General features: G+C 50.3%; 2 protein-coding genes across 6 annotated transcripts in view; one reads left to right on the top strand and one right to left on the bottom strand.

Annotated features, from left to right (window-relative positions):
- Positions 1-608: 608 nt before the first annotated feature.
- SOWAHD (sosondowah ankyrin repeat domain family member D) lies at positions 609-1619 on the bottom strand. Its single transcript, XM_065643709.1, has one exon. The coding sequence runs from the start codon at positions 1617-1619 to the stop codon at positions 609-611; it is 1011 nt and encodes a 336-aa protein (XP_065499781.1).
- A 2863-nt stretch (positions 1620-4482) lies between these two features.
- SEPTIN6 (septin 6) overlaps positions 4483-25380 on the top strand; it is a 29774-nt gene continuing 8876 nt past the window's right edge. For all 5 annotated transcript variants that reach the window (XM_065643144.1, XM_065643142.1, XM_065643145.1 and 2 more), the window contains exons 1-7: positions 4483-4658; positions 11539-11653; positions 18803-18998; positions 20148-20334; positions 20552-20713; positions 24723-24819; positions 25087-25255. In XM_065643144.1, the coding sequence (XP_065499216.1) occupies positions 4632-4658; positions 11539-11653; positions 18803-18998; positions 20148-20334; positions 20552-20713; positions 24723-24819; positions 25087-25255 (953 nt within the window). In that variant the 5' untranslated portion in view covers positions 4483-4631. The remainder of the gene's footprint in view (positions 4659-11538; positions 11654-18802; positions 18999-20147; positions 20335-20551; positions 20714-24722; positions 24820-25086; positions 25256-25380) is intronic.

Below are 25380 nucleotides of genomic sequence, written 5' to 3'. Positions count from 1 at the left end.
AGTGACTCCGTCCAGGCACCCAAGGTGCCACGACCAGTCCAACCTCACAGCATTGCTGGGAGCCGGGGCAGTGCCAGTGGCCTCGTTTTACAGGTGGGAGGACCAAGTCACCGAGTTGCTGCCTGATGCACCTACAGCCACACACAAACTCTGCCAGCAGCCAGGGACGGGCAGCCCAGACATCCACCCCCAGCATGGGACACCACCTCCCGTGGTGGGCCAGCATCCCCACATGGGCACGGGGTGTTGGAGAAGCAGCTCCACAGCAGGCTGGCACATCAGCCCCCACTGTGGGGCTGCGCTGGGCTGCAGCAAGGGGTCCCCATCAGCAGGAACAGGGGGCAAAACCCCCCTGGGACAGGGGGCTTTTTGGAAGGGCTGTCCCCAGGCAGTGCTCCCGATGGCCATGGTTGCCCCACACACACTCACACTGACACAGCCTCAAAAGACCACACAAGACCCAGGGTGGCCGCAGTGACCCCATGCAGGGGGTTAATTCCCACTTTTCCAGGTTTTTGAGGGCTGGCCCTCACCAAGTTCCCAGCTACCTGCAGGCTCTTCCGCCTGCTATTCAGCACAGGTTTGCAGGCAAATGGGCCAGGGAAGCTTCAGCGCTCTTGGAAGAAAGCAAATGTCTGTCTGACAAAGTCCCGGAGGGTTGACAGGCTCCAGGAGCGCTGGGCTTTCCCCTCGGCCCCAGAGTCCACACAGTCCTGCCCTGCCCTGGCCTCTCTGGATGACTTACAATTGTTGTTGGTGTTGTGAGAGCTCAGCTGGACCAAGTCCTCCTCCAAGGCCCCCGCCAGCTCCTTCAGCTCCCTGGGGGTGTCTGCCCTCAGGTACTGCCAAGCCTTGCGCCCATTGTGGTCCCTGCAGCTGGTGTCTGCCCCATAAGCTCCCACCAGCACTTTGATGAGCAGCTCGTGCCCCTGCAAGGCAGCCAGGTGCAAGGGGGTGAGCCCGCCGCTGGCCGTGGGGATGTTCACGTTGACTGAATAGCCCTTCTTCTGGGCGTGGGAGATGACCTGGATGAAGCTCTCATGGTGGCCATGCTTGGCAAGCCAGTGGAGAGCAGTGAAGCCCGTCACAAAGTCTTTCCTGGTCAGCAGGCTGGGATCCAAGTCCAGCAGCCTGACGATGTTGTCCGCATCGCCCTGGGCCACCGTCAGCAGCCACTCGTGCTCCAGGGGATCCAAGGCAAGAGACAGCACCTCGGGGCTCTGCTCGGACTTCTGCTCTTGGTGTGGCCCTGCAAGGAGACTGCTGCTGCTGAATGTCTTCTGAGCGGTGGAAAACCGCTTGGTGCTGCCAGGGCTGCTGCTCTGCAGGAGGATTTCCTTCAGCTCCTTCCTCCGGGTACTGCCGGGGCCGATGGAGAGCCTGCCTGCTGTCCTACCCCAGCTCCCTGCGCCCTGGCTGCCCCGGCTGATGCTCCTGTTGGTGTCCATCTTCTGCAGCGAATGGAAGCGCTCCCTGCTCCCTGTGGCGGCCGGCCAGAGATGGGATCTGCGGGCTAGGCTCCCCGTCTGGGGCTGGGTGTCTTTCAGGGAGGTGAATGTCCGGGTGATGCTGGATTCCTCCTGCCCCACCGAGCCCCGATCCCGCTCCCGCCAGGCCATGGTGGTGCCAGCCGCAGGGCTGGCCAGCAGCCCCTCCCCGGCAGCCCCCTCCCCGGCAGCCCCCTCCTTGGCAGGGCACAGCTCAGCTCGGCTCCCCAGATCTCACCCCACGCTTCCTGCCCTGGCGGGAGGCAAAGGAGGAACCAACTCTGCACGGCGGGCACGGCGGCGGATCCACGTCGCTGTCGCGCTGCTGGGGCGGCGCAGGCGACCTTTGGTCACGCTGTGGCTGCTCCCTGCGCAGGGCACGGCCACAGCCACGGGCTGTCCGTCCCCCAGGCGCTGCTCGCCTGCGGTGTCACCGAGGGAGAGCAGACCCGCGTGCGGGGGCTGCGGGGAGCACAAGCACTGCTGGGGCGGGTGGAGGTGGGGGGTCCTGGGCAGCCCAGCCCAAAGTTGGTGTTATAGAAGAAATTTGATTAACTATATTCTTCTCTCTGGTCTCATTTAGCATTAGTCGCTGGGCATCAGCAGCTAAAGTAGCTGTAGCCTGAGGCTGCAAGAGCTGATTAACGGTTTGATACAACTAATGTTGCTAACACAGAAGTCGCTGAACTAATCAGATAAGAGCAAAATGAAGAAGATGAGGACAAAGGAGAATGAAGTAACTTTAGAGGAAGGCCAGCCCAGTGACAGTGAAAATTGATAAGAAATCAAGAGCCCACCAGCCAGAATTAAGTGACTGGACTTGCAGACTGGGTGACAGGTGGAATAGTTATAACTGAGAGGTATAGGAGAAGAGGAAATGGCCTCGAGTTGCACCAGAGAAGGTTCAGATTGGATATTAGGAAACATATATTCACGGAAAGGGTTGTCAGGCATTGGAACAGGCTGCCCAGGGCAGTGGTGGAGTCACCATCCCTGGAGGGGTTTAAAAGACATGGAGATGAAGCTCTCAGGGATATGGTTTAGTACTAGATTTAGGTTATGGTTGGACTCAATGATCTTAAGGGTCTCTTCCAACCAAAATGATTCTATGACTCTATGAACTGGGGTAGGGGTCCCTCTCTGGAGGCTCCCAGCTTGAGCTGTAACTGAAGAACTAAAAAAAGACTAACGGGACACCTTCACTTGGACTTGGCATTCTCAGCGGGATCTGAGGGTTGGACCCTGTTACGGTGGCCAGCGTGTGTACATCTGTAACACTGGTCCTGGGGACACTTCCTCTCGCCCCGGTGGCACCCCAAAGCCCCAGGTGCATTGCTGAGGCACCTGCTGTACAGCCCCCATCACAAAATTACCCCCCACCATTGCAATGCTTCTTGTTGGTGCAGTGCTCAGGAAGGCCGAGGTTACTGCCCCAAGGGGACACTTTCCCGGTGGCCGGGGGTCTCCATGCTGTAAGGGAGACACAGCCTGGGGCAGTGGTTTGGGTCTCTTGCCACCTGATGTTTCAGCCCAGCAGCATTTTGGCATTCCTCTCTTGCTGTGCTTCACTTCCCAGCAAGGCCCCATGCTCAATGCTGCTGGCAGATGCAGCCGCCAGCAAATCGTACCCTCATTTTGTACAAATTCCTCTACCCTGAAAGCTCCCAGTCCTGTTTCTCTCAAGGGCTTTCTTATCCATGACTCCTCAGACACCCACAGCATGGCTGAGCTGTCACCAGGAGGTTTTGTGGCTGGTCAGGCAGCTAAGATCCATGCCAACTCCCCTCGAGGAAGCTTTGCCTTTCTCCAACCACTTAAACCAGTTTTTCTGAGATGCATGGGGAGCCGGCGTCACCCCATAAAGCCCAAATGACTGGTGGTGAAAACATAATTGTCCCCTAGCTGCCTTTCCGGCGCTGCCTGGTTTTGTCACTGGCTGTTGGTGGCTCCTGCGGGCTCAGGGAGGCAGAGAACGTGACCCACACAGCCGTCAGATCCTGGGAACTGTCTAAAATGCTTGTTGGGCGACAGCTGGGGGAAACAAGGAGGGAAATGAGGTGCTGCTTTGCGGGAATGAGGGCATGGACAGTGCAAAGCAAACCACCCATTTAGGGCCACTCTGGTCAAGTCTGCATTAGGGACTGGTCACACCGGAGAACTCTGACCGGGCTAAAACCAGAGTGCCAACCTCAGGGGCTTCACTCTGGGGTCTCAGGGGCTGGCCAAGTTATTTGCTTTGGGTAAGGACTGAGTTTCCTCTCTCTCAGCCTTCGGTTGATGCTTGGGCTTGCGTGAAATGAAGGGAAACCCAAGTGGCACCAGCTGCACCCCCAAAGCACACAGGCTTATCCAGCCCCCGCCCGCTGGGCTGGGCAGCTGAGGGGGCGTCAAGGGCTGAGAGGGGCCGGGGAAGGGGCGCTGCTGCCACTGGACCCTCACAGCTACTGTCCCCCAGGTCTCCAGGTGAGCGCGAATCGTCCCGATGCAGCTCAGGGAAAGCGTGAAAAGAGCAGACACATTTTATTTTAAATAGCAAGTGATTTTCTGAGGCTGGGAGACCTCGGCGCCAGCCATAAAGCCCAGCTCAGCCCCAGCGTGCACGGCTCTGCCGCAGCCCCGGCCAGGCGCGCAGCCCGCGCTACCGGAGGGGCCGCAGCTCAGCCCGGCGGGATCCCCCCGGGCCCGCCCCGAGGAGTCCGTGCGGGGGAACCCACCGCCGTGCTGGGAGCGGGCAGGGGCCTGGGGAGGCCCCGGTGGCGGGCAGGGCGCGGCCGGGCTGCAGGCAGCGGCTCACCGGGCACCCGCGGGGCCGCTGGCCGAGGGATCGCGCCCCGAGGCCCCGCTCCCCACCGCCCCGGCAGCGCCACACGGTGGCCGCCGCCCCGCCCGCAGCACGGGCCGCACCATCGCGGGCGGCCGTTGTGGGGGGGAATGGCGACCCCGCGCCTCCCGCAGCGGGACAGCGGCGGCGGGACCGGCGGGACCGAGCCGGGCGGAGGGACGGCGGCGCGGGGGCGGTGGCGAGAGGGACGCGGGGCCGGGCGGGGCTGAGGGTGCGGTGGTTCCCCCCCCGCACGCCGCCGCGGTGGGCGCGCCCGGAGCCGCCCGCCCGGCCGGGGAGGGCTCTGTGGCGGGCTCGCAGCGATGGCGGCGGCCGAGGTGGCGCGGCAGGTAGGAGCGGGCGACGGGCGCTGCCGCCGGCGGCTTCGTGCAGGCCGGGCATGGCCGGGCCGCGTCAGGGTGCGCCGGGTGGAGCGCGGGCTGCGAGGGCACCGGCCTGGGGCCTCCGGCGGGCTCTGGGGCTCGGCGCGCCGGCGGCCTCCGGGAGGGTCGGGGTTTGCGGGCCGCTGTGAGGGAGCCGGGGTTGCCTGAGGGAGGGGAGGTTTGCGGCCCTCCCCGCTGGCTGCGGGGCAGCAGCCCGGCCCGGCGACCTTGGACTGCCCGCACCGGGGTGGGTCCGGGGGTCCTGCCCTGTCAGTCCCTCCGTCCCTGGGCCCCGCCGCGGCCGCAGAGGGACCCGCAGCGCAGCCCGGGGCTGGTCGGACCGCCGTGCCGCGGAGCTGCCGCCTTGCACCCCTGCCCGGGGCTGGAGACCCCTCGCCAGGCCAGGGTGCGGTAGTGGGCAAGGTGCTCGTTGGCATCCCTGTCTCTCCGGGGATGCTGTTCTCCTCCCGAAGGAGCCGTCATCCCGTGCTCCTTCGTGCCTGGTACAGGGAGCGCCGTCGGTCCGGCACCGTGTGCGGAGGAGCCGCGGGAGCCCGCGCCGAGCGTCCGCACCGCAGCCCCGCCGCGGTTTGTCCCCGAGGGTCCCGCCGCGGTGCCGTCCCTGGGCACAGCTGCCGCTGGTGCTCGCCTGCCTGCCTGGCATGGCACAGAGCTCTCTGTGCCTGCGGAGAATTATCCAGAAGCGGAGCAGAGTCACCTCTGCGTTTGTTAGAGGAGGCATCTGTAATATGTTTGCATGTGGAAGCATTTTGTCTGCGATTTGATGGGCTTCCAACTCTTGTGTCCATGCATTAGTACAGAAATTATACTTGAGATGAATGTTTGCTGTTTCATCTTCAAAGCAGTAGGTTTTAGCATGGACCCAATCTTGTTCAACGGGTAAATGTGGCCATTCCTTGCCAGTTTGTGATGTTATTTCCTCCTGGACATACCAATTGCCTTGTGTGTGACTGCCAAAGTATGTAAAGTCACTCACTTGCTCCCCTGTCTTTTAAAGAAAATTGAGCTTTAGGCTTGCCTAAGATAGCATACAGGAGTTTCAGACATCTGCTAGTGGCCTGGAATGAATTATGATATGGCCCAGCCTCTCTTTGGAGGCAAAAGGGAAAGGTAGCTATGAGACAGACATGAAATTAGTGTGCTGCAAATTGAAAATGTCTCTGTCCAGACAGACGACTTCTCGGCCCAGCTCTTGGGCATCTGGTTGTGGCCGTGGTTCGTGGAGCCGTCAGCCATAACATCCTGGTGATGCAGAGGGCTGCTCTGTGTGTGCTGACGGGGTTAAACACATGTGAGAGCTGGGGCTGGGTGTGTGTGGGAACTGGGGTCACCACCCTGCCTCTGTCACAGGGAACCCTTGATCTAAGCTTGAATTTCTTGTGGAGATGGTTGATGAAACCCCCTCCTCCCTGAGTGGCCAGGGTGGCCGTGTCACCACCAAGCTGAGGCCGCTGTCCTGTCCTCTGCCAGTGTGGGAGCTGCAGGATTTAAAAGCTGAGACCCACAGAGGATGTGTCCACCCTGCTCCCCTTTGGTGGAGGACCGCTACAGACAGGCATGTTGGGCACTGTCTGACTCTCTGTAGTACAGGATTGAAAAATCATTGAGACTGCTCATATAGATACGTATTTTTTAATTGCTGGAGGAGGCTTCTCCTTGGAACATATCCAAACAGCACGATGTTTCTGCAGCCGTTTGGCAGCAGCATAAAGAAAGGTAATCTTAAGAGCTGTCAGAATTTGAGATTTTGGAAGTGCTTGACCTTTTGTGAATGTTGAATGGCTGAATGGTGCAATGTGTCTGAAGGGGGTGGTCAATGGTCAGAAGCTTTGATGAGACATTTCTTGCTTTTTGTGGTGGCTGATTCAGAACTATTTGTCTCCTATTTTCTGTTGTTTTTCTTTTATCTCCATCCTCACAATTTGTTATCAGCTGAGTAAGGAAAAGAAATGCAAAGTCTTTGCTTACACTTTACATTCCTGCTTTGCATTTATCTCATGGAGGACATTTATACTGTCTGCTGGATAATTCTCTCATTGCATAAGAGAATTACACCTTTGTATAAGTGAGAAGTAATTGGCACAAGTTTTGCTCCAATTTGCCATTTAATCAGAGCCAAAATGCAGTCTGGGGAAGTGGATGCCATAACACTGAGGTCATGAGAGGGGATCAGATTTTGTTTTAGCTTAAAGATGATCTGAAAAACTGTGCTGTGGAAACCTGATTTGAGCTTCTGCCTTGCTTTGCAATTTGACATTTGACTGCTTGTGCAAGAATTGTCTCAGGTATAGGGATTAACCCCCCCAGGTCTCGGCTTAATGGGGTGGCAGAGCAGTGGCTGCTGTGAGCAGTGGCAGTGGTGGTGGAGCTCCGTGAGTGTTGCTTGATTTGTTTTCATTGAGAGGTAGTGCTGTTGTGTTTGTTGTGGCTGTTTGGAAATTCTCCGAAGGTCTGGATGTTTGAAGTGATTCTCATCTGGGGAGAGGTGGGAAATTGTGTGTGGGAAGTACTACATGTCAGCTGTCAGTGTCCTAAACAGAAACACTCATTTCAATTAGATGCAGAAGAAGTACAGTACTGCAGTCTCTGGGAGTGTTTTCTTGTGCAGGCCTCATTTGGACACTGGGTCACTTGGGTTCAGAGCTGTAGCATTCTTTATTTGCTGTACTCTGCCTGAATATCGCCAAGTGGAGGCTTTTCCTTTGGTGTGGTGTCCTTTTTCATTTTTCCTTTTGTCCAGGCCACCTGAAATTGTCCTGAGTATGGATCATTGACATTTGCAATGAGCAGCACCATTGCATGTCTCAGGGAGGATGCTCTGCTTTATCTCCACAAAGCAGTAGTGGCCTCTTGGGGCTCTGAGGACGTTGGGAGCTGACAGCACTGTACCTACTTGTCGTGTAAAGCAGATCAAGACAAAGATGCACATTCAGCAAGATTTTTCCCTAATCGTATTTTCATCCCAAGGACCCTGGAGTCTTTCACACACCTGGAGTCTAAGTCTTGCCCATTTTATGTAAACTAATATTTAATGTGCAGTGTTTTCAGACTTAGGGTCATTTATTATAACATCTTTGTATTTTCCATATATTTCTGGTAGTTCTCTGTAAGAATTAGAGTAGGCGGCACTGGTTTCTATGGCAGGGATAGGTAAAAACTAAAGTAACCTATCCAAGTGGCTACTCCTTACTTTCGCTCTGCAATAGGGCCACCTGGCAATGCAGCACGAGAGTGTGTTGCTCTTCTCGTTCTTTTCGTCTTGTTTGGGGGAAACACGGTTTGCTCTCTCCTGAGCAACTGCAGCCCATTCTACCCTAGGGAGGGTCACTCTGTGTATATGGGGGGAAAAAAAAAAGGCATCTGGTATCTTGGTGTGGTGCCAGTGTTCACACTGGCTTCCCAGAGATCCCGTCTTTGTCCTCCTTCCGAGAAGATGTGAACTTTAAAGTAGAGAGTACGGACGGCCTCTCACCCATCCAGTGCTCACTGGTGCTCATGGAAGAAGCCTTCACGCAGTTCAGCCTTGCTTACCGTATTGGTACCTCTTTGTATGTGTTAAATTCGACCTGAAAGTTTATTTTTGAAGACAAATCATGGAAGATAGCTCTTGAACACTTTTTCAGCAAAAAGCTTATAAGCTGGACATATTCTCCTTCAGCTTTGAACAAGGTAATCCAAATCTACATTTAATGTACAGGCAGGATGACTAATTGTGTGTTCATATGTTGTTTATGATGATGCTGTTTATATATAGCAGCGTTCTGGATACAGAGACACCACTTGGTGTGTGAAGACTGGTGACTTGCACTGTTTCTTGGTGGATCAGATAGAAAATGTTCCTTTTCTCTCAACAGATTTGGTAATTGCTGACAACTTTCTGATGTGTGTCAAAGCCAGTCTGACCTTAAAACTTTTTTTTTTTTTCTTCCCACTGCATCTGATCTCTTGATGCCTTGGCCAAGCAGGCTTTGGATTTTTAGCCACAGTAGCACAATATACCTCATGGCCATGCACTTAACATGAAGGCTCAGCTGCTGTGACTGGAAATCAGATTTTGCAGTACTTGTTTCCTGGCCTGTAGCAGATGTGAAGTGTGGTTTAACAGCATTATAAAACCACAGGTGACTAGAAAAAAGAGGCTACAGGAAATGACTTGCAGGCTGCATTCTGTGCGACAGTAAATGCCTCCTCTAAGCCGAGAGTGGCATAACTTCTACCATTTATTTTGTTCCATCTGGATCGCACTTATATTTAGGGATGAGGAGAAGATTTGTTCTTAATGAAAGCCTACATTCCTGCCTACGCTTCCTGGGGAGAGTAGTGTTCAGTCTTTCAACAGTGCAGTTTTAAGGCTGAGTATTAAAAATACACTTCATATTTCCCCTTCCCCAGGAGGAATCTGCCTGTGGTTCTCTGTCGCGCCTTTGTGGACTCTGTCCACCCACCTATTCTTCACTGAGGCCACGGTGCTCTAACTGCAGATCAGACGCTACCGGGAGACACCTCAGTGCTAGGTCATTGTTTTGGTGAAAGCAGTTCAGAGGAGCTGAGGTGTGTTGTCACAAAATCCGCATGCCTGACGGTCTCCCTTTCTTCTTTAACTGTTTGGTTTTGAATTATCCGAGCTGCATCCTCATAAGGCGAAAACAGAATCTGCTGGGGATCTCGAGCGCTTTCCTGATGAACATGTCATTTGGAGGCAAGGTGCTCAGGAATTAATAAAGCACCATATTTAGTGAACATCTTGGCAGGAAGAGTCAGACTAATACACAAAATATGGCTAAGGGGAAACATATTTACACATCACAGGGTGGTAAATATGGTTAATGGCTAAAGTGTATTTGGAGCCTCATATTTGGAGGAAAAAAAAACCCAGACCAGCAAAACAGTAACAAGGCAAGTAATCATACTCTGGCAGGCTACTGTAGTAAATGCAGTCCTTGGGAATGAGGGAAAACCAGCATGCCTGTCCCTATCAGCGGGCTTTCAAGATATGTGAAAACATGATTCTGAAATAATAAGTTAAAAATTACACCCTATAAACTATTGCCTTTTGGCTGTAGTATTTCTTGCAAACCAGTGATGTTCCTGAAAGACCAGAGGGGAATTTTCTGTATTTGACACTAAAATACCTTGTTACGAAAAGCCTTTGTTCCAGAGAGGGAAATACTTTTCTGGGGGCTGCAGGAGGTGAAGTTTCCCATGCTCACGAATGCTCATGTTAGCACTGACTCTCCATTTTGCATTATGCAGTTTCTGAGGCTTAGCCTCTGCGTGTGGTTTATTACTGTCTGCTGTGCAGGTTTACAACCCAGAGTGCCTTGGCATACATAGACCTTCGTGCTATGGCCAGGTGAAAATTTTGGACCCCCATCCAGAAGCAAGCGGCTGTGCTGGGTGCTCTCGTGCTGGAACTCAGCCCTTCTGCTCCCGGGGGCAGAAAGGGGAGGCCTGGCCGGGGAGACTGGGTCAGTGGTGTCGGGCACAGGAGAGAGCAGGGCATGGAGCAGCCTCTTATTGTTGGGTGGCTGGCAGGAGCGGCCTGTGCCTCGCAGCAGGCAGATGTGGGTACCTTTGCTACCTTCTGACAGGGACGTGTGGTTATGAGCAGCTCAGTTCTGGACACTTTTTCTCAGCTTTCTTTTCCTGTGCAGTTCCTAGCTTTCAAATATAGGCTCTGAAGGTTCACAGCAACACTCGGAGCTGGGGAAGACCTGCTGCCTTGCGTGATCTGGCTGCTTGCCCATGTGAACACCTTCTTTGCAGCTTCCTTCACTGATCCGTGATTTTTTTGGTGCTACTGGCTGTTTTATAGAATCATAGAGTACCAGGTTGGAAGGGACCACAAGGATCCTGTGGTCCAACCTTTCTTGGCAAAAGCACGGTCTAGACAAGCTGTCCCAGCACCCTGTCCAGCTGAATCTTAAAACTGTCCAATGTTGGAGAATCCACCACTTCCACGGGGAGATTATTCCAATGGCTGACTGTTCTTATTGTGAAAAATTTCCCTCTTGTGTCCAATCGGAATCTCCCCAGGAGTAACTTGTACCTGTTACCCCTCACCTTTTCCAAATGACTTGTAAAAAGGGAGTCTCCATCTTCTTTGTTGCCACCTGTTAAATACCAGAACATGGTGATGAGGTTTCCCCTAAGCCTTCAAAGATTCGGACCGACTCTTGTTTGCAGTCTGAAATTTCCATCTTTGCAACAATATGGAAGATCTTGCTGTGTTCCATAGCTCAAAGACTATATTCTCTGCTGTTTCTGTACTACAGCTCTTGAGCTCTGCAGAGGTAGTGTGTTTGGGTTGTTCATTTACTAGATGTAGGTACAGTTTTCCTAACTCTTTCCAGCTAGTTTCTCTGACTGCAGCTGTGATTGTGAATTACATGTCAGTTACAATTCGCATTAAGTGAATTATAATAGGGTTATAGGAGGAGGCATCATTAATACCTTCATTTGCACAGGGGGTTCTTTTTTTCAGTGTAAGATGAGACTTCAGTGTCTACATAATTTCTCAAGAAACAAGTGGTTTGCCACCTCTTTATTTCAGCAGCTGTGTTTGGATATGTGTTTTGCACAGTTTAGTATTTTCCTGACAGGGCTACCTTCTAATGTGTGGCAACTGAAATGTTCTATTTGTACCGTCTGGATTTGTTTTGGAGAAGAGAGAAGCATGCTGACACAATTTATAGTGTATGATTTGCAGTATACCTGCAAATCTCTGCTCAGACTGTGCAGTTGATTCTACTTGGGTGGTCTTAAGGGTTTGTACAGATAAGTGTATTTTGCTTGAAAATGACACAACTGTTTCATTGTATTTCAGGGCGAAGGCTGTCGCACTGTCCCGCTTTCCGGACATGTGGGATTTGACAGTTTGCCTGACCAGCTGGTTAATAAGTCAGTTAATCATGGGTTCTGTTTCAACATCCTGTGTGTGGGTGAGTATTTCCATTTTGAGAAATTTTCTTGCTGAAAAGGGGCTTCTCTGCAGCTGGATGTAGCTTGTAGGTGACGGTTAACAGGTAGCTTTGGTTTAAATTTTCCTCACTGTTCTGTCTATTTTCAGTAACAAGATTTACTGGTGTACCAGGAAATCCCTGCTGAGGTTATGTAGTGTGGCTTTCTACCAAGCAGTGAACCACAGAAATAAAATGCATAAAATCCCAGGCTTTTATTATGATCTTTATTTTCCTAGTATGTTTCAATTTCATGTTTTTGAAAGAAAATAGATACTTATGCCAGAGAACTTTGTTCTGAGGTCTTGTTTGGTTAGATATTGAATTATTATTATAATTCTTTTAACAAAACACCAGTCATGCTCCTCTTAAATCACTAAAAGCTATTTTTTTCTCCTCCCTTCTGTGCATACTTGAATTAAAATAGTGTCTGGCCAAGCCTTGGCTGGTCAGACGATTATCCAAGCTGCCATGTGGCATGGATCTCAGCTGGGGCCTGGTGCTGTAGCAGGAGTCGGTGTCTGTCCCTGCAGCGTCTGCCCGTCTCGCAGGTTAGGATCCAGAATGGTCCCTCCTCAGAGACACTCCTGGGTAACAGAAGTCGTATCTTGTATGGCTTTGGTACGGTAGTTTGGTAAGGGAGGTAAGGAAATGAATAAGAGGGAATTTATAATTGTCTGATAGGACAGTTGGTTTGGTTTACTGATGCCGGTGCCCTGCCTCTGGGAGCAGGAGGTTATTGGGCGGCCGTGGCTGCTTGGAGTGAGCCCTGTCTGCAAATGCTCCCAGCAGTGCCCGGTGTGACAAAGGAGAGAGCTGCAGCTGTGGATACCTCCTGGGGACTCATCTTGGCTGGCAATCAGCTCTGCACCTGCACAGAGGTTGTCTGTCCCCTCCTGTGAGAGATCCACTCGTGGTGTGGACTTGGTGTTTGCCCAGGACAGGGCTGAGTCTGAGACTGGAGGAGTAGAGCAAGAGGAGGGGAGCAGAGCCCTGTTAAATGGAGCTGAGAAGAAAACTTTCCCTGACAGTGGCATTCCTGTGAGATGATAAACCTTGCTGACAAGTGGAGGTCACTGTCAGGCTGAGTCACAGTACACAAATGTGATATGACCTAGTGAAACTCTTGTCCCAAAGACTGAAGTCTTAATGATTTCCTTGTGCATTTATCGAGCTGCTGTGGTTTTTTTTCTACAAGTTTTGGTGTAGCAGTGAATGCCTCCTGTGGTTTTCTGTTCACTTCGATGTGTGGAGAGGAATTGAACACCTCTGCTTTCCTCTTTGCAGGACAGGAATTGAACGCATTAATTGCTTATTGGTCTGAATAACAAGGACTTGCCAAGATCAATGCACATTAGTTATTAATGTCAGCCTTCTATGAATAGTCATAACACAGACATGGACAATCTTGAAATAAGGAAGCTTTCTGGAAAAAATGAATAAGCTTCATTAGAAAAGAATTCGCAAATCTTGAGTTGAGGAGGTCAGGCTATAAAATGCCTTTTAAGAGTTGTCTTGTGATAACAAAGCTAAACTCTTAAACATCCTGGAGAAAGAAAACAAAAAGTCCCGAAGTTCACCTGTCATTTATTCTGTTGGGTCTCACTTGTACAGCAGGACTTTTGGGTGGAAAATTGAAAGAACAGGGAGCAAATGAGGATTGGAGCCAACAAAATAAGTGAACTGATCCCATAGGGCACAAAGCATGATAGACAGGCACTTCAATGTCCCCCATTTTTCAGCTGTGGGTGGTGGCATCTGTTGGAGGAAAAATCCAAAGACAGTTTTGCTCTGCGCCATACTGGATCTGAGCCACCAATTCCTCCAGCTCCAGGCAGAGGAGCCAAGGAAAGCTTCAGAAATTAGTCTCAGCATCACATCCAGAGTGGAGCAATTTTTAGCTCTTCTCATGCTGAAAGTTGTCTCCCCTTTGAGACTAGAGCCAAAGATAGAGTAAATGAGCAAACCTCTCATAAGAAGTTAGGGGTTGCAGATGGTTTATCCAGTCTTTTACTCCTCAGCACAACCATTTTCTTCCTAAAGCTTTCCTGATAAAATGTTAGTTGCTTCTTAGTTCAGTGCAAAGACTAGAGAAGTATTTAATGGCTGAGACCTTCTGTGCTGACTGTATTTCTCAGTGAGATGGGAGAAAGAAAGAGGAAGAATAGGCTGACTTTTTAATGTAAATTTTCTCAGTTTTGGCCAGGGTAGATTAGAATTGTATTAGACTAGTATTCTATTATGGTTTCCCCCTTTCTCTCTCCTGAGATTTGCAAAGTGTTTGTTCTAAGCAGCTTATTCAGTGCAATGAGAAACAACTATTTTGCGGCTGAAATACCTTCTCTATTCCCAGGGTCTGTACCACAACTGCTTGAGGTCCCTTACTGAAAATGAGTGCGTCCCTTGGCGTGTGGGAGCTCTCACCGGCTGGGGAAGGGAGGGATGTGCACAGGTTTCCTCGTGCAGAGCTGCTGTCTGCTCTCCAGCAGGCAGCTTTCTGTGGCGTGGTCAACTGTACAGCCTGGAAGTTGCCCAATGGTTGTTTTTGTGGTCACTGGTGCAACAGCTGGGGTTTCTCAAAGCCAATGGTCTCCTCAGCCCTCTCCTGTCCCTGCGTCGCTGGTCCCCTGGGGCAGACAGTGGTGGCTGGGAGCTGGGTAGCCCTCTGAGGAGCTTCAGTGTCTTTGTGAGCCCACGTTCCTTCTCCTGTGCCTGCAGCCGGGCCTTTACCTTGTGATGGGTGAGATGGCCTTATCAGGCTGAGCTGCCTCAGGGCTTGTGTCAACAAACCTGCTACATTGGATTAGCTCCCATTTCTTCACATGAAAGAGCTGTGCATGCATATACATTTTCTTTAAGATTGAATTATTTGATATCTGAAGCCACGGTTGCTAATCTTGTGAAGGACAGGTGTTGTGCTCTCAAGAAAGGGCGCTCTTGTGAAAGCTGCTCTGTGCCTTTGAACAGGGAAATACTCCAAGGGCTCCTCTGTCCTCCCACAGAGTCGATTGAAGATGATAGGACTGGGGCCTCCTAAATCCTGAGTGATGTGGAGAAAGGGGCCAATGAGCAGTTGTTTGTTGTTTCACTTAACATGTACTAGGGAAAATCAAATGAAATCACCAGGCACAGAAAGGAAGTACAGCCTTTGTGGTAGATAATTCAGCTTACTCCTGTGGGGTGCTTAGGATGCCAAAATTTCTATGGAAGGAAGAAGCCACATTCAGCACAAAGATACCTGTTTTGGTTTGGGAAGCTGGGAGCTTCCCAAAGGAAGGAGCATTTGCTGTGGGCACAGCTACTTCTGTTCCTCCACCTTGGCTGCTGCCCAGTGTCAGAGACAGGTATGGTAGCAGTTCACCTCCACCTTGCACCTTGCCTCAGCTCAGTCTCTCCCAGAATAGCCGGTGTTGGTGTCGCTTGCCTGCGTAGCATGACGTGTTGTTTTGCAGTACCAATGGCAGGATCGCTCAGTCCTTGCAGCACCGTTTCCATCGAGCACTGAGGATGCTGCGTCTGTGTGCAGTTGGAGCAGGGAGCATCTCAGGAGACCGAGAAGAGGTGTGGGGAGCCCAGCACAGCATCTCTAGCCTGACAGGCTGTTGGGTGTTAAGGGTGGCTGGTGCCTTACCGGCACTGGTATAGAGTTGCTGCATGTCCAGAGCCTGACTGGTGTGGTGTCTCATGCCATTTTTTTCTCAAGTCTCTGAAAATAGTCAGATTTAACAGCAAAAACCCATCCCATGGATGGACACACACTACACCTTTTCAGTAGATGTCAGAGCTTCCTGGTGCAGAACTCGAACAGTAAAGGTCACCATACCTGCTCTGTCCTCCCCACAGCGCTTTGTCAGCCCTGCTTTGGGAGAGCAGACCACTGCTGGGTTGCATAATCCCTAAGTACAGTTTTGGAGATCAAATCACATGTGTGCCTATAAGCCTGACATCAGGAAATAATCTCCCTGCCAAGGACACCTCTCACTCAGTTTACGTATACCGCTGCTTTTTCCATGGTTATTTTGCCTCCCTTAATCCCCATTCATCGTTTCTGCTTTTTGGAGAAGATTCCAGTGCTGTCAGCTGGAATGAGCACAGACTACTTGTCCTTTTCATCACGCCATCTGTTCCATCTGGACTCCTGTCCTTACAAGAAGCAGTTGGCACCATTTACATCTTCCAGCCAGCAGAAAGTTGCCTCTGTGTCAGACAGAAGCTCCCAGGAGATTCAGAAATCCTCTCTTCTGTTGTTTTGCCCTTCAAAGTAGCTTTGCTCCTCAGCTCTGGTCATATTTAACACAGCGAAGCACTTTATTAACTTCTTCAGTTTTTTACTGTCTTATGTCATTCTATGAACGTTAACGTGTTTCTTGTAGCTGAGACATTCCTCTCTCTTCTGTCCTCTTCCGTGTGCCATGTCTGTGGGGTTACACAGTGCGGGAATGGGTGTGTTTGCTGGCTGAATATCATTTTGAGTGTGCAGACTTCAGGTCTGAGACGCCGTGTTAGTGGCTGGTGTTGTAGGTGTTGGGTGGGCAGCTCCCACCTATTGAAAAATGCCTTACCAGTTCAGATCTTCCCCTTCCTAAAGGAAAACCTCAGTGTGTGAATTTGAAGTTGCCTTTGCTGGCCCTGTGTAGCTGGTATGAGGTGGAATATGAAAGCACGTTCTGTCTTAAAAATTTCCCTGCATCTCTTATGCACTTCTCCTGGCCCCTCTGACAGTTAAAGTCACTCCTGCTGGAAACAACACATTAGATTGATTTAAAGTAGGCAATGATTAGCAGGTTCAGGATGTGTTTAAACAATGGTCTTGGCCTCACGTGGACACTTTTCACCCTAAAGAAGGAGGGAAGCAGAAACGATGGGCTGTTTACAGGGTGTTTGTCTGCCCGGAAGCCAGCGTGATTTACAAGCGACCTTGTGTATCCGCCGCAGAGAGCAGCTCCCTGCCCTGGTCCCCGCTGCTGCTCCCCTGTCACTCTGTCCTGCAGCCCTGGAGGCTCAGGACGTGGATTGCTGGATCTGACCCTGCTCCAGGGCCTGCCAGGCTTTGGGGTGAAGGGTGTGGGATGGCAGCACAGGTGGGGTTTGCAGGATGGTGTGTGGCTGATGCTCCCGCACCCCAGAGCAGCATCCACTGCTCTGTCCCACCCATCCCTTGGCAGAGGCTCTGGAAATGCTGCAGCCTTCTCAGGCTGTTCAGATTTTTGTCTTTTTTTTTAATGCTGCTGTTTTCCTGCAATCCCTGAGAAAGGCCTGGTGGGTCATGCAGGCTGTCTGCTGTTAACTCTCAAAATCCCTGCCCAAAATGTGGCCATGCTCTGGTCTGCTGTGCTTTGGGTACCTGCTCCCAATTTGGGGCAAATAGTACCCCAAAAGCTCAGACTATGAGATTCAAAGTCAACAAAGGGCTTACTGTGATCAGCTATGAATCTTCTGGATGGTCCACCTCATTCTTCCAGCGACAGAGATAACCTTGTGCTGCTGGGTCCCCCTCCTGTCCCTGTGCCTGTGCATGCCAGTCGGTGCTGGTGTAGATATGGCTGATGCATTAACGTAGCACAAGGGACTGCAGGAATGCCAGCTCCTGGTGCTGACTCCCTCTTCTCCCCTTCAGACTGCAAACGAGATTGGTGTGAAGAGCAACTGGATTTGTGGCTGTTCTGACCGTAGCTGGCATCAGTCGGGGATGGAGTACAAGCTCTTGGCTGGCTCTGGGCAGCTCTGCAGCTCAAGGTGTACATTGACTTTCAAATGTTAATGAATTTTGCTGCCTTCTGGAAAGATACTTGATATATGATCCTGGCAATCAGAGACCGCTCAGTTCCTAGAGCAGTGGATGTTTGCCCTGCCCTGCCTTTCATGTACTTCAGCCTTGAGTGAGAGAAGTCTCTTCTGGGGCCAAGAGAGGGGAATTTGCCTGCTTGCAGAGGCTCGGCTTGGAGGTTTGGACAGGGGAGGATGGGGAGGAGCTTCCCCTTGTTGAATTGAGCATTTCATGCAAGTTTGGATCTGTTGCAGACCTCTAAGCCTACAAAAATAAGAAGCTTTTTTCTTCTGAGCAAAGTAGGAAAATGATGAAGTTGTCTTGGTTGGGAGCTGAGGGCTCAGGGAGGGAGGGGAAGGCTGCTCCAGCCAGACACCATCTCCCTGTGGTCCCACAGCAGGTTGGAGGAGCAGCCTTCTCAGCGGGTGGGGTTCAGCTTGAAGTTTCCACAAAAGCCAAATGGGCAGCTCAGAACTTGCTGTTTCCACAAAACAAAACAGCCCTCGCAGGGCAGCAGGCCAGGCTGCTTACGGGTTTAGCACACAGTCAGATCCTTTCAGCTCAGAAAGCTGCTCCGTTGTCAGAGCACGGTGAGGGAGGCTGCCCTGCGGAATGAGTGCACAGAGGGCTTTGTTTTGTTCTTCCTGGGATGTATCTAAAACAAATTTAAGACTGGTCTCTGGGATTTGTCTCTTCCAGACAAGGAAATAGTTCCCTGTTGATAGATGGAATCCAAATAGCAGTTTAATGCTGCAGAACTTTTGGAAGCAGATTTTTGAGTATTGTATAGCTTGTGTAGCCCCTAAGGTATGGAAACCAGATATTACAGAAAACGCTCCCCCCATCCCCCAGTCTAGAAGGTGGATCCCCCAACTCCATCTGTTGTGGGAATAAGAAACCAACCGCACAGCTTGCTGTAGGGCTGGAACCAACTCTCAGTGTTTCTGCACAGAAGAAGGCTATTTCAGTGGCTGCTTATTAGGGACCTGTTGATCCCTAGCATCTTTTTTTGGTATTGGAAATGAGCCTCATTCTCCCTCCCACTTTTTAATGAAAACAGCATCTTCTGTAGTGTAGTTGTGGGTTTATGCAGCATCTGAACAATGTTTTCCCCTTTGCCTTTTCACCTCTTTCTTTTCATCTCTATTTTCTAACAATATTAATCGTCATTAGACTGTGAAATGTAATTTGCTCGGAATACAGACCTCCCATTGTACATGGCTTTCTGTTTGCCAGACGATCCCTTTAGAGCATGAGGTCTGTTTTCATCTGCTACAATTTCACCCTTGTTAACATCTGGAAGCAGAAAGGCCACACCATATTAATATTCAACAGAACATTTCAACTCTCTTTTCCTCCATTAGGGGAAACTGGCCTCGGTAAGTCCACCCTTATGGACACACTTTTCAACACCAAGTTTGAAGGTGACCCAGCATCTCACTCACAGCCTGGGGTCCAGCTGAAATCCAGTACCTACGACCTGCAGGAGAGCAATGTCAACCTCAAACTGACCATTGTGAGCACAGTGGGTTTTGGGGATCAGATCAACAAAGAGGACAGGTGAGTGAAGGGGGAGAGAGGCCGTATCGTGACCTGGTTTGCTCACGCAGGGTCTCTCCCTGTGCCCTAGCTGGGCCAGACTGTGCTGTAAAGTTCTTGTCCTTCCCTCTTATGGGTTGTCCATGTCACCTCTTTGGGATGGGGCAAGTAGAAGAGATGACAGAGGCTGTGGTGTGTCAGCACTGCTCCAGCTCTCAAAGCAGTTTTTCTCATGCTCTCAGAGCAATATCTGCCCTGCTGGCAGCTTTCTGCCTAAATTCATCTGGTGGGGAGAGCGGAGAGCTCCAGGGCATCTGCACTTGCTTCCTGGTGCTGTGCTGACCGCAAGCTGCCGACCAAACCATTAGTGTGGTCTGGTGACCGTTTGGCTTAACAGTCACTTCTGGCAAGGCTCTTGCATGTTGCCGAAGGAATCACGATAAACGTGCAGCGAGGTACCCTGCGGAGTATCTCTGGCAGCTTACGTTCCAGCGTGGCTGGAGCGTGGTGGTTAAGGGCTGTGCAATTCCTCCAGACTCCAAGGCACATCATCACAGAGGCGTTGTAGGTGGGATTTGCTTTGTTGTGGGTCTGATAGATTTTTCTTTTTAGTTTTGTTTAAAATGCACTAACGTCCTTTACATTGTGAGTCTGACAGCATCTGTGTTTCAGATGGCCTTGCAAGGGAGTGTCAGGGATTTCCTGCCCCAGAGCAGTGGGCAAAGGTGTTACTGAATGGAGGTGTGTCTTCCAGCTGCAGGACGTGGGGCTGTGAGAGCAGCAAGCCGATCACTCCCAGGGTGCAAGCAAGGGTTACACGCTGCTGCGAATGAGTCTATGTTATCCTTCCTTTTAAAAGTCTCTCACTCTAATATTTCAAAGTCTGAGAGTACACTTTCCCTGGAGAGGATGGTGTGTCTCCTGTCCTCTGCTGAATCTCTAGTACTGTGTTTTGTCAAGCAGGCTGCTAGAGTCTGATGTAGGACTGCATCTCCTTGTCAGTAGTGCAACTTTTAAATCTCTTACAGGTGGGGAGAAAGGGCGATTGAGGGGATTGGTCTTGGGAAGTGAAATCTAACAAGCAGGTTTTTTCTTAAAAGCAAGCAAAGGAGCACAGTTTACCCCTCTGACTGCAAAGTGTACAAGTATTTTTTTTTTCTTTCACCAAAGCTATAAGCCCATTGTCGAGTTCATTGATGCTCAGTTTGAAGCCTACTTGCAAGAAGAACTGAAGATAAAAAGGGCCTTGCACAACTACCATGACACCCGGATCCACGCTTGCTTGTACTTCATTGCCCCAACAGGCCACTCACTGAAATCCCTGGACTTGGTAACAATGAAGAAGCTTGACAGCAAGGTAGGTGGGTTTAACTCTTACTGGGCATGTTTGCCATGTGCGTGGTGGAAAGGCTGCGGCTTTTCCAGGGCACATCTGCCCACCTTGAATAGCCCTTATGCTAGTGGAGATGATTGTAGATTTATTGAGCACTTAAGTTTTTGTAAGTTGTATTGCAGACTTGGAAAAACTCCCTGGAGCAAACCTGAGAACTTCTTACCACTCTCTTCCTTTCTAGGTGAACATCATTCCCATTATTGCCAAATCTGATGCCATTTCCAAGAGTGAGCTGACCAAATTTAAGATAAAAATCACAAGCGAACTGGTCAGTAACGGGGTCCAGATCTACCAGTTCCCAACAGATGATGAATCAGTGGCAGAGATAAATGGGACAATGAATGTAAGTGACTCGGCACTTCCTGCTCTCCCAGAACAGTACTATCACTGTAGGCATTGGTGGCCCATTTTGGGGTGCTTCTTAAATCCAGTTTCCTTTTTATTTTGTGTTTTAAAACCAGAAGATTTCACAGGGATCCAATCCTTGCAGTGTCATCCTAGGCTAGCAGAGCCTTGTGGCGGGCTACCGCTGCTCTGGTGGGCTTTTCTAGTCAGAAAACACACTGTATTTTGACCCCTTCCGTCTCCTAATGCAGATCTGTTGAGGGACTTGTAGAAAATCAGACAGATGGCGAGGCCTGGCTGTGCAGGGTGAGGATGGTCCTGGGTTATGAATTAATCAGATGGGTATTACCTGTCTGGTGTGAGGGGCAGGCTGTCTACAGACACGCACTTCTCTGTTCTTTGCACCAAGCAGTTTTGCTCTCCTGGGCTGGTGTTTCCTGCGAAGCCCTGCCACCGTGGGTATCTCCTCTTGCCCATGGCTGTACTTGCAGCAGAGCCCCTTCAGCTAGCTGACTCTGGCACTCCTGTGTGCGCTGAGTTGCTGTTTTGTTATTGATCAAGTTACTTAGGTGGGCCCTTGGTCTGGTTTGGTCTTTTGGCTCTGGTGCTGTTGGCCAGAACAGATGGACAGGGCGATAAAATGAGCCTGATTAGAGCAGTGGCTTCTCTTGAGCTATATCCAAGTGCTGATGTGAAAAATAAAACACAAGGGTGAGACCAGAGGCCCGTCCAACCCAGTGGCCCTTCTCTTGCCTAAATATCTGCTTCTGGTCACTTTTGGATTATATAAGAATAGAGGGAACGTGTATGATGTTTCACTTCCCCCACGTACTTCCCCAGCGTCTAACCCCGTTCAGCTCAAGGGTTTCTCTGGATTTCTGTCACATGTGTCACCCCAGCAGTGATCCTGTGGCAGGGAGTTACACAGCTTAACCAGCAACGTCTGAGAAACAGTACTCAACTTGGGTCAAACATGTCTCAACGTGCCTGCAGGTGGTTGTTCCGGTTCTGGTGTTCCCAGTATCGTGAGTGCCTCGTCTGTGGCTCCCTGAAGATGGAGCAAGGTGTCCCTTGCCCACTCTGTCAGCGCATCCTGACCATAGTCTCATTTTCCAGAAGGCTTTTTACAGGAAAGCAAGTAGGGGAAGTTGCTTAGCTGCTGTTGATGAAGTATAGGTCTCGCTGATGTGCTTTCATGTCGTCTCTTGATCTAACATTAATGGTTGTAGAGTGTTGTGGAGAGGCCTTAAAGAAACATGAAGTTTGTCCTAACGCAAGCGCTGTCAGTGGTGGTTTCCTGGTCACAGTAGTTTTGTGATGGGATCTTTCTCAGTGCTTAGTGCTCCCACTGTGCAGAAATACAGTGGAAACGAACATTCAACATCATCCTCAAGGAACCAGAGGTGTGATGGCAAAGGGAGAAGTAAACCTCTGCTCATCTTTGAGCCATTTACCTGTCTCCTGGGAGGGAATTGCTGTCTCAGGTTGTAGACGTTTCTGGGTTGTGTCAGTCGCTGCACAGAGAGATCAGCTCTTTAAATCCTCCATTAAACTAATACAAGTCATAATTACCAAGTTTATGAGGACTAAGCAGGCCAGAATCTGCATCTGATAAAGGCAATTTTGCAGACCTGGAAAACTTGTATCCAAATACTGATTTTATGAGCAGCAAATCTGCTTATGCTTCAGGTCAGGAGGTGAGCTTGTGGAGGGATTGAGACCAGTAAAAGAGCCAGGATGGGTTGATTTAAGTTTGTGACTTAAATTTGCTAATTTTGGTCATGTTTAAGATTGAGGAATGGGAAACTTTGATTTAAATCAGTTGCCTTAACCTTTGTGTTTGTACTTCTCTACAGAAAGCTTCATTGTCTTTGCCTGTTACAGATCAACGTCTTTGAAAGGTTATAAATGCAGTCTTCATACTTAAGTAGTGCCTCTTGCTGACCAGCAACTTCTCTGGATCAGTTTTGTTTGTTTGTTTTTAATTACAGAAAAAATTGAGACTGGTCTTTTGATTACTTGATGTTTTGCTTATAACCTGCATTAGTTGTATTTTGCATTAAAAGTAAAATTAGGCTTTAAAATATGCAAACTCACTTTCATATGCATTTTACTTTATTGTAGCCACTTGTGCTGGATTGATTAGGATTTTTTTTTCCCCAAAGTATTTTGCATTCCACATTGGTTTACTGAACAGAGAAAATATTGCTTGATCTGGCAGGAGTTGATTAACTGAAGGATTTAAAATCTGGGCCATCATGATCAGAAAAAAAAGTATTTAACCATGAACAAAGGCATCAAGGGAAGTATTTAGAAAAAAATCAGATTAAACAAATCTTCAGAACAAGATGCCTGATTTTCCTTGAAACTGATTTGGTCGCCTTGAGAATCCCACCAAGCATATATTTACAAGTTCAGAGAAAACACTGTCCAAAATTCTTTAGGTCTCTTCCCATCTGGATTTTATTTTTAAATCAAATAAGAAAAACAAGCTCTCACATTCTTTCAACTCCCTGTTGGCTTTTCCATTTTGAATGATTTAGTCTAATTACTGAAGAAAATATTCTCCCTGCACCTGCTAGTTAAATGAAACCACATGAGCTGTCCCACGTGGCAGGAGGTGGAATTTCCTTGCTGGTGGAAGAAGGAAATCCCCAGCACTTTCTCCCTCAAAAAGACAACAGCTGAAGGGTTGGTACCAGTGGAGGAAGCGACTCTGCTGGTGACAGTAACGGGGCCCATGGGTGGCTGAGGTTCAGGCTGTGCCTGTGTGGCCATAGCGTGGTATTTCTGCCACTGTCTCAGGTTTGGGGAGTTTGCTTGGCTGCCTGAGTTTGGGGCATGAGGGGAACATAAGGTGAGGCTTTCTGAGCCCAGAGAGGTGCCAGGAGTGTTTCTGTTCCAACTCTGCTGAGCTTGTACTGGGTGCATCTCTTAGTTTCCCTGCAGAAGGCAAAAAGTATCTTCTTTAGTAAGAAGTGACTGGTTTATATTTTGGAGGTTTTGAAAAGCAAATTCCTCTTGTTCTTTGTTTGTCTTTGGGTACTTGTAACACCCGCACTCTGTGGAGTGTGTATCTTGGATTGAAGACTGTAAAAGGCAGAGTTGAGGAGTGGCACAGCGCTGTTCTGCTGTCCCCAGGACCGCTCCTCATGGCTGTGATCCCTGGATTTGGCCTCCGTTGTCAGCTGTCGAGCAGTACCTGCGTGTAGCATCAGCCTCACGAGGATTTTTATAAAGCCATCGGCACTCGTTTGGGTTTCTCAGGAGCAGTTTTGATAAAGGAGTGCTGTGGGATTTGGGAGAGGGGGTGCTGAGGGTGACTCCCAGTGCAGTGCAGGAAGCGTGAGGCGTGTGGGGTGTTAGTGCGGGGCAGGCTGGGCACAGCCCCAGGGAATGCAGGGTCCGTCCCAGCTCAGCCTGGGGCAGAGCTCAGGGCACGCTGACCTTGTGCAGGGACGATTTCAGCCCTTCTTTACCAGGGCTGAAGCAAGTGGGGAGCAAAGCGCTGTTACTCTGAGGTGAAGGAGGGACTTCGATCTCATGATCCGATAGAGCGAGTTGTCTTGTGCTCCAGTGTGAGCTGAGGGAGTGGTTGGGGGGATCAAATCAAGAAGGCTCCAAGACCTCTTCTGTTGCTTCTGTGCTTGTGCAGATGCTCTCCTCAGCCACGGCAATCCCCGGGACAGCACCGCAGTCAGAGCCACGCAGCACGTTGTTCGAGCTGTCGTTCTCATGCCAGTCTTGCACTGGCTCATCTCACCTGGGACCCTGTGGCTGGGAGGATCAGCCAGGTAGAGGATATAGAGTGGTAGCACTAACAAGGTTTCCAAAAAGGACCTTCCCTTTTCCCCTCCTTGTCTTGGGCTAGTGGCCAGTGACTAGACTCCCTGCAATTAGTGTGTGCATCATGACTGTCTTGCTCGGTGGCTGTGCTAATCTCTGTGTGCTGGCAAATCAGACAGAGTTGAGAGGGACTAACATAAGTATCATTAAATGTGTTCCAGGCCCACTTGCCATTTGCAGTGATTGGGAGCACGGAGGAGCTGAAAATAGGAAACAAAATGATGAAAGCTCGTCAGTACCCCTGGGGCACAGTGCAGGGTGAGTTGAGCCCTGAGATTTTCATGGCATGAATGGTGACACTTCTGCCAGGAGGCAGTGGGTTCTCATAAGAGGAGCAAGGGCCTGCTGGCCTTCTAATATCTCACTGGGAATTATCCTTTGTTAAATCCTTGTGTCAGGCCTATAGCAACAGTTTTCTCTGCTTGGAAGGGCTCTTAAACCTGTTGCAGGAGTAGACGGGTGGAGAATGTGGGAAGAGACCTCTGCTTCTGCCCCCATTTTACTCCTTATCATGTCGTCTTAAAGTGGAGAATGAAGCTCACTGCGACTTTGTGAAGCTGCGGGAGATGCTGATTCGCGTGAACATGGAAGACCTTCGCGAACAGACCCACACGCGCCACTATGAGCTGTACCGGCGATGTAAACTGGAAGAGATGGGTTTCAAGGACACTGATCCAGACAGCAAACCCTTCAGGTAGGATCCTTGGAGGAGACAGGAGAGCTTGAGAGAGGCATTGTTAGATGTGCTGCGTGCGTGTATGTGTATGCCCTTGAGAGAGCATGTCAAGAGCCAATGCGGCGAGAAAACCTGCCAGGTCA

Source organism: Caloenas nicobarica, chromosome 12 (assembly GCF_036013445.1).
Source record: "Caloenas nicobarica isolate bCalNic1 chromosome 12, bCalNic1.hap1, whole genome shotgun sequence".
In the NCBI taxonomy this organism is placed as follows: Eukaryota; Metazoa; Chordata; class Aves; order Columbiformes; family Columbidae; genus Caloenas; species Caloenas nicobarica.
This window is presented reverse-complemented; position numbering and strand designations above follow the sequence as displayed.